This window comes from Marmota monax, unplaced genomic scaffold, assembly GCF_021218885.2.
Source record: "Marmota monax isolate L192 unplaced genomic scaffold, Marmota_monax_Labrador192_F-V1.1 WCK01_AAM20220418_F8-fsc00095, whole genome shotgun sequence".
Lineage (NCBI taxonomy): Eukaryota > Metazoa > Chordata > Mammalia > Rodentia > Sciuridae > Marmota > Marmota monax.
In genome coordinates this window covers 4,363,189-4,376,952 of record NW_026695244.1, presented here as the reverse complement: position 1 = coordinate 4,376,952, position 13,764 = coordinate 4,363,189, and the positions used below count along the sequence as shown (strand labels likewise).

General features: G+C 37.3%; 1 protein-coding gene across 2 annotated transcripts in view; it reads right to left on the bottom strand.

Annotated features, from left to right (window-relative positions):
- Pard3b (par-3 family cell polarity regulator beta) overlaps positions 1-13,764 on the bottom strand; it is a 1,008,812-nt gene that overhangs the window by 197,996 nt on the left and 797,052 nt on the right. For both annotated transcript variants that reach the window (XM_046463021.2, XM_058578162.1), the window contains exon 19: positions 2,132-2,242. In XM_046463021.2, the coding sequence (XP_046318977.1) occupies positions 2,132-2,242 (111 nt within the window). The remainder of the gene's footprint in view (positions 1-2,131; positions 2,243-13,764) is intronic.

Genomic DNA, 13,764 nt, shown 5'->3' with positions numbered 1-13,764 from the left:
TGACAACTGGGATGGAACAAGTAAGCAATAGAATAGCTTGAGTTGTTCAAGGAAACCACTTTCCAATGTATTAGGAAAAAAAAAAGTGCGATAATAGCTTTTATCACTCTTTCCTATTTGATTCTATTTTTCCATTACCATACCATGAAGAGTGATACACTCAGTGAGTTCTTTGAGAGTTGTGAATTGCTTTCCTATGGATGATGGAGAGCCAAGGAACAGAACTCTGGGATTGGGAACAATGCCAAATGTTCAGCCTCCACCTCCACCCTCCATGGCCCTGTTGAAATGTCCTGGGTCATTAATTCTATAGCACCCAACCATAAAATCAACTCCTTCAACTTCTTCCTGTAGCACATGATTGAGACAATGTTGTCTCTAGGAAACCCATTTCAGATGTGTTTTATGTGTTCATCTGTGGGAAGTGGCCTAAGTGGGGGCTAATAGTATAGTTCTTTCAGTATTTTGACCAAACGTATTTTAAGAAAATTGGACCTGAAGCCTATATAGTCAGCTGAGGTGAATTTACAGCCCTGCGTTTAAGAACAAAACTCCCTCAGGCACCTGCTTCCTAAAAGCAAAACCAGAAAGGAAATGAACTCTTGCTTAAAGACAACCCACCTTATTTTATGGGTTATCAATTTTCTAGTTGGCACACAGTTCCCCATCTACTAAGAGGTTTTTGCCCCCCATCTCAAGCAAGTACTGAGCTGCAAAAAAATTGTCAAGTCTGCATTCTAGTAAAGGGCTCAGTTTCCTGAAGATGAGACACAGGACACGAAAGCAAAGTCAGGGGAACAGCAAAGATCTATGATGCAGGCTTACCACGCAGATATCTTTGCCAATACATGCATTAAAATTGGAGCCTGAATTACATTTTACATTACAGGATTACTGAATCTTGGGCTATGATGGAGAATATATTTCTTGTCTTTGGGGTGGCTCTGTCAGGTGGATAGTCAACAACAATGTAAAACACTTGATTTCCTTTTAACTGCTCTGGTGACCCTGGAACTGAGCTCATCAACCTCTCAAAAATGAGAAAGAACTAAATAGCTTTTTCCCCCTCAATATTGATAAAGTCGGCCTTCTCCACGAAAACAGACTACAAGATAGGGGTCAAAGGGTAAGAGTAGATACTCTTAGATTCCTGTGTGCTAGAAAACACAATAAATAGATGTGATTTTCTTAGTACACATAGTAGACCGATTAGATAAATATAAGAACCGATCTTTAAAAACTACAAGAAAACTAATAAGCAAGTGAAAAGATGAATAAATCTAACTGCCATATAATGAAGTCAGAATCAAAGGCTTAAAATTATATGCTAGCTTTTTCATAATCTCGGTTTTTTTCCAAGCTTTATTTAGTTGGGAAGGCAAAGAATTTTCAGGAGATATATGAATATTCAATTACATGTTTCAAAATCAGACATTTACACATCCACTTGGGATAAGTGCCAGAGTTAACATCAAAGATATGTGAAGGACCTCTTGTCCAAATGGAACATTAAGCTCCTCAAATAGGAGAATTCAGCCCTTGCAAACTGTCATTATTTCAGCAAATGAAGCCGGCCCTTTAACAGATGGGCAACATACTTTTCAGCTTGCTGATAGCCTAATAAAAGACAGTGGCTTTTTTTGAAAAATGAAGGACATGTATTTCTCAAATTACACTATCCAAACGGATTGAGCAGAGTAAAACTAAGAAGGCGTACAACAGCCAGATGAAAATTAGGAACAGACTACGGGAACTTGATGGTTATAAATATCAATATCAACATGACCTTTGCATTCAAAGAAGAAAAAGAAAGAAAGAAACAAACAAAAACAGGTTCATTGTTTTTAAACCACAAGGAAAACGGGCATTGATACAGTCAAAACTGGGAGCAATGGATTATGGAATTATAGGTACTGATGTAATAAAAATGCAAACTTAATTTCTTCTCAAAAATATAATTAAAATTCCCCAGAAAGGCAGGTTGGTTTTATGTCAGCTGTGTTTTCTTTTATACGAGTCTACCTGTGTGTTTCTTAAAGGAAAAGAAAATCTCTCGAGTGGATTGTTTCAATAACCGAATTAAATACAGACCACAGACTCCAACCAAACAGGGCCCCACCCTCCTGCTCACCATTCCCGCTCTTCTTTCATTCTCTCCGGCTCTTCTTCTCTCAGGTTCCCGGGCTTCAGAGTGCCTTTCTGGTCAGCCTTTCCGCCCTTGTCTTCTTTCTTCTTTCCAAATCTAGTGAGAGACATGGAGATGTTAACAATATTCAGTTGCTTTTGTGGCAAATGTGAGATATATGTGAGATGTGTTTGTTGGGCCATAATTCTTTATTGTAATGAGATCAATTTGCATGTGATGGAGACAAAATAGTGAAAGCAGAAAAATAATATAGTTACTGGATTCCTCTCTTTCTCTCTTTTTTCTTCTTTTAAACTCAGATATTTATTACGCATCAAGTGCAGTGTCACGTGATTAAAAGAGAAATCATTTTGAACTATTAATTCAATAGAGTGAAAAACGGAGTGATTATTGTTCATGTATGACTATATATCGACCCGTTTTCTACACAGGCCCCTACAGCACCAACGCCATTATCATTTAAGGTTAAATTCACAGGAGTATATAATGAGGGGGCAGCAAGGGACCTCTCTGAACACCTAATTCAGTGAAGAACCGAAAGCTCTGGGGGGGTTTTGAAGCTCCCCCAGACCTCCTGCTGGCCTGTGACAGAGCTGGGATTAGAGCTTGATTGCCTCCTGCCCCTCTTTCCTTCGGGCCCCTTTCACTCTCTAATGTAGCCCAGGCTTCCCAAGAGGGCTCCAGGGTAGTATGCTTGGTGTCTGGGTAGTTAAACGTGCACAGCAGCAATCATGATGCTTTATAAGAACACAGTGTTTTCTCAGCACGTTTAGGAAAATGGAAACTGCACAGTTGAAATGGAAAACAAAGCTGCAATTAAATTATTAGTAGGAGACACTTGTATGTGACAGGCATTTTCCCCCAATAGATGATGTTTTCTCCAGATGCAATCCCCCACAGTCTTGATACCAACACACGTGAAAAAAGAGAATATCTGATTGCTCTACTAATAATGAGGGTTGGGGGAGATCACTCAATTATGCACTTTCTCCAGTTGAAGATTTTTAAACCTGTGAAAACACCATTTATTTCTTTTTTCTTATTAAATAGGAACAGATTTTAACTCTGTGTATCTGTACATATATAGCTCTAGCCCTATCTATACACCTGTCCATCTGTTCTCCCATCTATCTCTTCCTTCCTGTTTACATGTATCTATCTATCTATCTATCTATCTATCTATCTATCTATCTATCATCTATCATCTATCTACCTATCCTTGTACTTCTGTTTATCTATCTATATCTTCTTTTCTCACTATCTACTTCTCTCTCTCTCTCTCTCTCTCTCTCTCTCTCTCTCTCTCTCTCTCTCTCTCTCTCCCTCTCTCTCTCTCCTCTCTCTCTCCTGGGAGATTTTAAAATTAGAAGTGTCTGGGCTAACCTTACTCCCCACCTCCTTCTGATACATACATAGGACATTAGAATCTCTTTACATGAGAATCTAACATACATTTTAAAGAAAGTGCTATACTCTAACCAGAATAATAGAAGAATCACGAAACTATCTGTTTCTGTCTTCTTTGGAATCCTAATAAAAGTAGACAGATATTTGTATCTTTCTGGAATGTGCTTGAGTCATAGCAGAGGTTGTTGGTTAACTGATAACCCTGAGCATCACACCTGGAAGATGCCATTGCTAATATTCATAATCCTGCTGTTATCCCAGTACAGATTACATCCTGCTCTCCCTAGAAGTCTCTCCTGGTCTTGACTCTTTTGCCTGTTTCTCAATTTGCAATTTAAGTTAGCAAGTTCTCTCTCATGAATTTTCCTTCCACCTACCTCTACTTCTACTGCAGTTCTTCTGCTAGATTCAGTGTAGCCTTGGAACCCACTTCACCAACTATCAGCTCTGACTTCACCCTATGATCTCTAAGTCCTCAGGCATCTTTTTACCTCCTCTTTCTTTTCTTTTCTTACTTTCTTTTTTTTTTTTTGCCTCTCTTTCTGAATCCATTTTTTTTTGTTTCATTTCACAAAAGCAACAACCTGATATTATTTATAGAAGTAACTAGGGAACAGAGGGAAAATAAAGACCAAAGATATATATCTATAAGAGTGTAAGCTTTCAAGTACATTCAGATCTGCTGATACATTAAAGACCACTCCTGAGCCTACAAAGCAGGCGATAACTAAATCTTTGCACAAACACATCCTGTAGCTTTCCAGACTCATGCAGAAGAGTCTTAGGGAACACCATTTTTACTCTAAATACATTTATGGGAGAAATTAGTACTATAGTACATCGCTTAGATAAATAATTCTCTCAAATGCCATTGAATATAATAATATTTGGATAAAAATTCAAAATTGTGGGGAGTCAGGGTAGAAATAATGCCTCAGAGTGTTGATGAGGGCAAAAATGATACCAAAGCTATAGATATCAGGATACTCCATGTCCTGTATATTTTACTCTAAATTTGGAGGTTTGTGTTTTTTGAGATACAAGTAGCGTTGTTTTTGAAGGGTAAAATTTGCCTATTCATACTCTACATTGATCCTTATTGCCATGTCCCATAAACAGTTTTTCCTTCTGGCACCTAAGATATTTCACTTTTACTGCAGTTCAAAAATAGCTTGCCATGCCTCCACCATAGTGAAATGTGTTTGATAAAGAAAATATTAGTTTTAGCCAAGCATGGTGACACACACCTGTAATCCCAGAGAGCAAAGCTGGTAAAAGGAAGCAAACTGATTCTTTCCTCTGATGTCTCCGAAATTGGGGGCTGGGGTTGTAGCTTAGTGGTAGAGTGCTTGCCTAGCACACATGAGACACTGGGTTCGCTCCTCAGCACCTCATTAAAAAGAAAAATGAAATAAAGATATTGTGTGTCCACCCACAACTAAAAAATAAATATATATATATATATATATATATATATATATATAAATGGGCTGGGAATGTGGCACAATGGTAAGCGCCCCTGGATTTCAATCCCCAGTACCAAAGGGGGGGGGGCAGGGGGAGAAAGGAATAAAATATTAGTTTTAAGTTGATTCTACAAGTATGGGTTTTCTTTTCTTTCTTTCTTTTTTTTAATCTAGCAAGAACCATCAATAAGTTGGGCTGGGGATGTGGCTCAAGAGGTAGCGCGCTCGCCTGGCATGGGGGGGGCGCTGGGTTCGATCCTCAGCACCACATACAAATAAAATACAGATGTTGTGTCCACCGAAAACTAAAAAATAAATATTAAAAAATTCTCTCTCTGCTCTCTCTCTCTTAAAAAATAAATAAATAAAATAAACCAAAAAATCCTCAACAAAATATTTTTTAAAAAAAGAACCATCAATAAGTCAACAACTTTCAAAAATATTATAAATGTTTTGATTTAAAGTTCATGACCTTTCATTAAATTTTCAATTAATAAGGGCAGAAATTGCTGTAAAATTTATTTTGTTGAAGAGAATGGCTACCAGTTACCTTATTTCGTAAACCTTAGGTAGATTTAAGAACAGAATCATGAAATAAATTTTCAAAAGGATTGCCCACTCTGTTAATATGAGGAGAGACCTAGAGAAGCTAACTGGGATCTATTTCTGAGTGTACTGACGTGTTTCTCCAATTTTGCAGTCAGAGGACTTTGTCATGGGGTAGTAGTGGGGAGTGGCAGTTAGGGGCATCAGAGGAAAGAACCAGTTTGCTTCCTTTTACCAGCCTTTGTTCTCCTTTCTTAGCAACCCTTTTGGGGGCCACACCACAGCCATCCTCACCTCCCTGAAATAAAGAAAAGAGACTTGGGGTTCATCTCCCCATTAGCTATTTTTGGGAGAAAAGTTATGGGGACCCTGAATGGCTACAATTACAGCTCTGCCCTCCAGGGTTTCCAATATCCCCTGCATTCCATGCCTCCCATTATCTATTACCTCAGACATTTGAGGGTTGACCACTCTGGGGGAGGTGCCTTAAGGAAATTGCTTATAGGTCAACCTTGCTTTATATAAAAGATATTTTCCTGAAAAACTCTGTGCAAACATATGGTTTCAATCAATAAAATCTTATTTTACATGTACCTGGGTAGCCTGTTTATAGAATCTTATGATAGATCTTCTGGTAAAGTAGAAAAATCACCTTTCAACATATTCTTTATGTAAATTCAGATTTTCATGAATTATAAATATGCTTAAAACTCCTGCCCCTGTTGGTTTCTAGAGAGGTTATATAAAACAGCGTCACAGAACACTTTCCCTCCCTTTTTCCCTCCTTCTTTTTGTTTCCTTCCTCCCTCCCTCTTTTCTTTTCTTTCTTCTTCCTTTCATTTATTCATTTAAAAATATTGATTAGGCATCTTCTATGTGTCAGAAAGTCAGAGGCACTGGGTATAGGTTTGTTTTGGTCAACTTCTTGACCACTGTGATTAAAGGAACTAACCAGAACAATTTTAGAGGAGGAAAAGTTTACTTGGGGGCTCATGGTTTCAGAAGTCTCAATCCATAGACAGCAGGTGCCTTTCCTTGGGGCTGGAGGTGAGGAGGAACATCGTGGTGGAAGAGTGTGGCAGTGGGAAGCAGCTCACTTGGTGATCAGGAAGCAGAGAGAGACTCCACTCCCCAATACAAAATACACACCACATAGCTACTGAACAGCCTCCTCCAGACCCATCCCACCTGCCTCTGGCCACCACTCAGTTCACCCCATCAGGGATTAATCCACTGATTAGGTTAAGGCTATAACCCAATGATTTCTCCTCTAAAACTTCTTACATTATTTCACATGAGTTTTGGGGGGATGCCACTTCAAAACCATAAAAAGGTTCATACTGGGTTGAGATGCAAACTACATACTATCTTCATAGAATTTACACTTTAACAGAGCACTCACCAAATAAGCATAAATATAAAATCACAAATTGTGAAAGTGCTAAGACTATTGTCCTGGGAGAGACAACAATGGAGAATTGATAATAGGGGAAGGCCTCAATAAGGAAAAATAATTTAAACTGAGACTACAAGGGCGAGAGGCTCCAGACAAGCAGGACAGGTGAAAAGCTCATAGGAGGAGGAAGTAGCAAATGGGCTTGGTCTTCCAAGTGGTGAAAGAAGGCCAGGTGGTTATATCCAGGAGAGCAGAGGGGAGACACAGATGGATGGGAAAGTCATGGATTGCAGGTGTGAGAAGCTTGGGGTATAGTTTAAGAGTCATGGTAGATCATTTCTCAATGATTTAAGGCCACAGAGAAACCAAGTGAGAAAACTGGTAAACTTAAAGAGAAACAGAGGAGTAACCAAGACATTTTGAGAAGAAGTCATAAAGTGTTATGAGAATGTTTAAAAGAATGTTGTTTGATGAAGTTAAAAAATCAGTAAATAAAAAGCAAAATAAGCAAATGCACTAAGCTGATTGGGGACTACTGCAGGAGAGTGGGTAGAGAAGTGGCTGTTGAGGACAGAGAACACAGTGATTTGGAAATGGTTATTCAATTGAAAGGCAGCAAAAAGTTCAATTTTAAATATAATGATTTACAAAAATCAATAGCTTTCCCATACATCAGTAATAAATCTGCTGAGAAAGAAACCAGAACAATTTTATTTACAACGTCCTCAGAAAAAAAAATACAATGCCTAGGAATAAGCCTCACCAAGAAGGTGACAGCCCTCTACAACTAACATTATAGAACACTAAAGAGAGAAACTGAAGAAGACACTAGAATACAGAAATACCTACCATATTCATAGATAGACATAATTATTATTGTTAAAATGGCCACATTACCAAAAGCAATGTATAGACTTAATGTAATCCCCATCAAAATACCAATGACAGTCTTCACAGAACTAGAAAAAAAAGTCTAAAAATTCATACAGAATAAAAGACCCAGAATAGCCAAAGCAATTTTAAGGGGGGAAAAATCAACATCCAACTTATTCAACTTTAAATTATATTATAGATAATATGAGGATACTAATTCACAATAAGGTGGGGGGCACTAGGGAGGAGTAGTGTTACCTTAGATTAGGTAGAGGGAAGTGATGGGAGGGAAGAGGAGAGGTTGTGGGGATAGGAAAGATAATAGAATGAAACAGAATTTATTACTGTATGTATATATGTGACTGCATGACCAATATGATTCTGCAACATGTACACTCAGAAAAATGAGGAATTATATCCCACCTATGTATGATATATCAAAGTGCATAAATGCATTCTACTTTCATGTATAACTAATTAAAACAAAAAATTTTTAAAAATTATACTACAGAGCTCTAGTTACAAAAACTGCATGGTCTTAGTATAAAAACAGACACACAGATTAATGGAGTAGAAGATACAGTGACAAACCCACAGAGATACAATCATATGATCCTTGACAAAGGTGCTAGAAACATACATTTTAGAAAAGACAGCCTTTTTAACAAGTGGTGCTGGGAAAACCAGATATCCACATGTAGAAGAATGAAACTAAATTCATATCTCTCACCCTGCACAAAAGTAAACTCAAAATAGATCAAACTCCTAAGAATTAGACCAGAAATTTTGCAAACACTATTAATAAAATATAGGGTCAACACTAATAATATGTATGTGCAGATAATGAAGCTCAGGAAATAATACCAAGAATTAATAAATGAGATGACATCAAATTTAAAAAGCAAAAGAAATAATTAAAATGTAAAAATAGAATCTATAGAATGGAAGAAAATCTTTGCCAGCTCCTCTTCTATCAGAGGATTAATATCCAGAATATATAAAGAAGTCAAAGACTTACCACCCCAAATCCCAAATAACTCAATCAATAAATGGACAAATGAGCTAAAGAGACATTCTCAAAAGAATACAAATGGACAATCAATACATGAAAAAATGTTCATCATGTTAGTAATTAGGGAAATGCAAATCATAACTACACTGAGGTTTTATCTTATCCCAGTTAGAATGAGTTGTTAAGAATACAAATAATAATAAATACTGTCAAGGATGTATGTAAAAAGAAACTCTTTTACACAGCATTTGGGAATGTAAATTAGCACAATTACTGTGTTTACCATATGACCAGGTTATACCCATCTTCAGGATTATCCTGAAGTACAAAAGTCATCACACTATAACAATGCATGCATGATCATATTTACAGCAGCACAACTCACAATAGTTAAATTATAGAAACTGCCTAGGTATCCATTACTGAATAAATGGATAAAGAAAATATGATATTTATACACAGTGGAGTTTAATTCAGCCACAAATAAGAGTGAACTTACGTTGTTTGCAGGAAAATGGATGGAATTTGAGAGCATGATGTTAAGCAAAATGGATCAAACTCAGAACACCAAAGGTTGCATGTTTTCTCTCATATGTGGAAGTTAGAGAGGGAAAAGAAAAAAGTGTGTGTGTGTGTGTGTGTGTGTGTGTATGTGTGTATTTCATAAAAATAGAAAGGAGATCTGTAGAATAGAGGAAGGGGCCCTGAGAAGGGAGTAGAGAGGTACTGGAGAACAAAATTAACTAATCATATTGTAATGTTGTGTGCACGTATAAACATGTCACATAGAATTCCACTGGTGTGTATGATTATAATGCTTCAATAAAGAAAGCAAACCTGATGATTTTAATATGCCTTTGGGAAATCCAAGTGAATGGGCCCAGGCCTAAGCCCTAAGGAACCATAGTATCTAAAGATTAGATGGAGGAGGAAGACAGGCAAAAGAGAAACAAAGAACTTTCTTCCTAGTCAGAGAACTTGGAAGAAAACCAGAAGAATGTGGTTACAAAAGAGTCTGAGATGATTACTGCAAGGAGAACCTGGTCTACAGATGGGAGGACTGTTCTGAAGTCCAGGTGAGGATTGAGAAGTGATCACTGGATTTGGTGACACAAAACCATTCATAGCCTAGGTGAGGTTCAGTGCAGAGGTGTGAGCAGCAGTCAGGTGGGTGTGATCTCAGGAATGATGGCAGGTAACTACAAGTGTCTGTACAGCCATTTGGAGGCATTAACTGGTGGGGTGGTAGCCAGAGGTAGAGGAGAATGCTGAAGTATTTCAATTTTGGTTACCAAGGAACCTTTGTTCACCAGTTAAAAAGAGAAACAGAAAGGTTGGAGATGGAGGAGAGAGGAAAATAAAGTTATTTTATTTTTTATTTTTCTTATTTTCTTTTTCATTGTATTTGTAATACACAAAATTTTTACTTAAATGATTTTTTAAAAACTTTTATATGTAGACATATTATTTTAGTTGTCGATGGGCCTTTATTTATTTACTTATATGTGGTGCTGAGAATTGAACCCAGTGCCTCACACATACATGCCAGGCAAGTGCTTTACCACTAAGCCACAACCCCAGCCCTAAATGATGTTTAAATGTACAGTTCAGTGGCATCAAGTAAATTCCCACTGTTGTGTAACACTCACCACCATCGATCTGCAGAATTTTTCATTATTCCAAACTGGAACTCTATATTCATTCAACGGGAACACTCTCTATTTTCCCCCTCATCCAGCTCCTGGTAACTATGATTTTGCTTTCTATAAGTTTGACTATCTTAGGTCCTTTGTGTAAGCAGAATCATGCAATAATTGTCCTTTTGTGTCTGGCCTATGTCACTTAATATAAGGTTTACAAGGTTCCCCTATGTTATAGCATGTATCAGATTTTCCTTCCCTTTTAAAGGCCAAATGATATTCCACTGTGTGTTTTATCCATTTATCCATCAATGGAGATTTGGTTGCTTCTACCTTTTGCTTATTGGGAATAATGCTGCTATGAAAACTGACACAGGAGAATAAAGTTCTTGATAAAGGGGAAGAGGATGGAGATATACAGCACCTCCCTTACATGGGAGGGAAGAGATTCAGAGCCGTTGCTGAGACAATTAGTTTGTTTACAGAATTGATAAAGGGGAAGGGAAGGCACTTGTACATAATTAATTTATCAGTTAATATGATGTAATATGGATGAGAGAAATGGGTTTCATAGGTAAGACTGACTTCCATTTTTTTCCCCAACTCCCACATATAAGCTGATAAATTGATTCCTGTACACAGTAGGTACAGCTCTGTTTCAGGTCTATTCCAAGTCTAGCCTCTGTCCAGCTTCCTGCTAGACTCCACTGAGCAGTTTATGTAGTTATTACCATGAGACCTTCCATTTCCACTTGATGCATATAATATAAAAGCCATCTTAGGAGGACCAAAAGTTGGGGAGGAAAAGTTCATATGCTCTTGTTTCAAGTTAGTGGTAAATTATAAATCTAAAAACAGCAGAAACATTTGAAACAAAGTAAATTTTTCTCCTGCTAAAATCAGTAAATGTCTTTGATACATTTAGAAAAGGCTACAAAATTAGGTCACCACTAATATCAAAGTTAGAAATTTATAGAACAAAATCAGATGTAGAAATGAATAAACTCAACGATCGTAACATTTTCTGGACTTGGATAATGGTTTTTCCACCCTGTAACTAGCTGTTTTACAGACTATGCATGATATTTCCTTATCATTTTATAAATTATACAATTTGAAATAGCTCAAGCAAAATATGGGGGCAGAGAAGTTCACAGGCCTTTGACTATTATCTCCATAGTTTATTCTGACATCCACCCATAAAAGGTTTCTGTTGTCTGATTTATTCTAAATTGGGCTCTGAATTAGCATATGCATATGCTGATGAAATTAACTTCCATGTATTATAATTTTATATGGTTTTGCACTTAAACTATTGCTTCTCTCTAAAATTTATATCACAAAGGACTTTCCTTTTTTAGCTCACGTGGTTCCCATTGTACTTGAGAGTTAATGAATCTGATAAAAATTCAGTGGAAATTGACCAATTAGAGATTCAAATCTCCCTTCCCCCTTTTCAGGGGTACCTAAGGACATTACTGACTTTTATGATAATACTATTGATAGAATAATGAACAGATTTATATGTGTTGCAAGCTAATCTTGATTAAGTAGGAAAAATATTACAATTTTAAAATTTTCCATATGCTTGACTGCCATGATGCTGTGGTTTGGACATGGTATGTCCCCCAAAGTTTCATGTGGTGTGTCCCCCAAAGACTCGTGTGCTACGGGCTTGGTGATAGAAACTTTAAATCAGGTGGTGTCTGATAGGAGGTGATTAGGTCATGGGGGCATCACACCATGAATGCATATATATCTTTCTCAAGAGATTGGGTAAGTTCTCTTGAGACTGAATTAGGTCATACAGGAGTGAGTTAGGTCTCACAGGACTAAACTAGCTATCAAGAGAGTTGGTCAGCCTCTCTTCTATCTCATGCACACCTGCTCCTTCTGCATGCACCCACATCTTTTTTCCTCTTTTCTGCCATAATCTGATACAATACAAGGCTGCTACTAGAAGCTGAGTCCATGTTCTTGGATGCCCAGAACTGTGAACTAAATAAAACTTTTTAGATATTTCCTAGATTCATGTCTTTTATTGTAGCAACAGATAACAGACTAAGACACATGGCTCTTAAGAAGCTAATTTGCATTTGCCACACCAAGGGACTGTGAAACACAATGTATATGGAAATACCAAGCACACTATGAAACCCAGAATGCTTTTCACAACAGTAGGACTGTATTTTAAGCTCTAAAAGTCCACTCCTTGTCATGCAAAGAAGTAGAGTGAGTTGATGTTTTAATATATTGAGGGAAAAGTCAATATTAAAGTCAAGAATCTTGAAATTAAGATTTCTAATTAAAAATTTCTAGTTGTTTAGACATTGACTTTATAAAAGTTTTTAAAGCAATGAGAAGCTGTATAAAAACAAAAAAACCTGTTTAATCCCACTGACATCTTTATCTACTATTTCCCCTAAGGCTAACCTTCCCACCTACCCTTAGGCAGCAACTTTTCTCTGAACTGTCACTCATTCCCAGGATCTAATTCCTAAATTGGTGGTCATGGCAACTATTCATTCCAAAGCAGGGAATCTTCAGATCTCAAATATGTTGATGTTTCTTTTTAGGATTAAAAAGCAAGGTGTTCCTATAACCTTCTAGGATTTCTGCCTAAGTGGATAAAGCATCTGCTGGGTAGTCTTAAGAAGCTCTCTGGCTGAATTCAGCCATGGTGAATCCTTGAGCTAATTTGCTTTTGCCACACAAAGGGGCTGGAAAACACAATGTACATGGAAATACCAAGCACACTGAAGGTAATTTTCAATGGTCCAGAAAGTCAGCAAAGGAAACTCGTGTTGCCAATAGCCAATATTCCTAAAAATGAAGACAAGAGCCTCTGGAAGACTGATTTGTAAGAATCTGTTAAGGGATTTTGTGAGTCACTGGATAGTAACTTTCGTTGAGCATTGTTGTAGTAAGTGGAAACTACACTCTGAGATTACTAAAGCAGCACTCTGTTAGGAAAGGGGAATGAAGGAGGAGAAGGAGGAGGAGGAGGAGAAGGAGGAGGAGGAGGAAGAGGAGGAAAAGAAACTATGAAAAAGAAGCCAGAAATTAAAATTAACTAAAAATAAGCATGAATGAGTGAGCAAGAAAGATAAAGATACTAATAAGGTCTGATTTTCAGATCCACATGGGAACTCTAAAAAGCTTATTAACTGTCACTGCCACACTGGGTTTTAAGTTATTCTATCCCTCTGCTTTCTAGAAGAAAAGATGCTCTTCAGGAATGCAGTGAACTTTGATTAATTGCTTTCATACACTCGAAT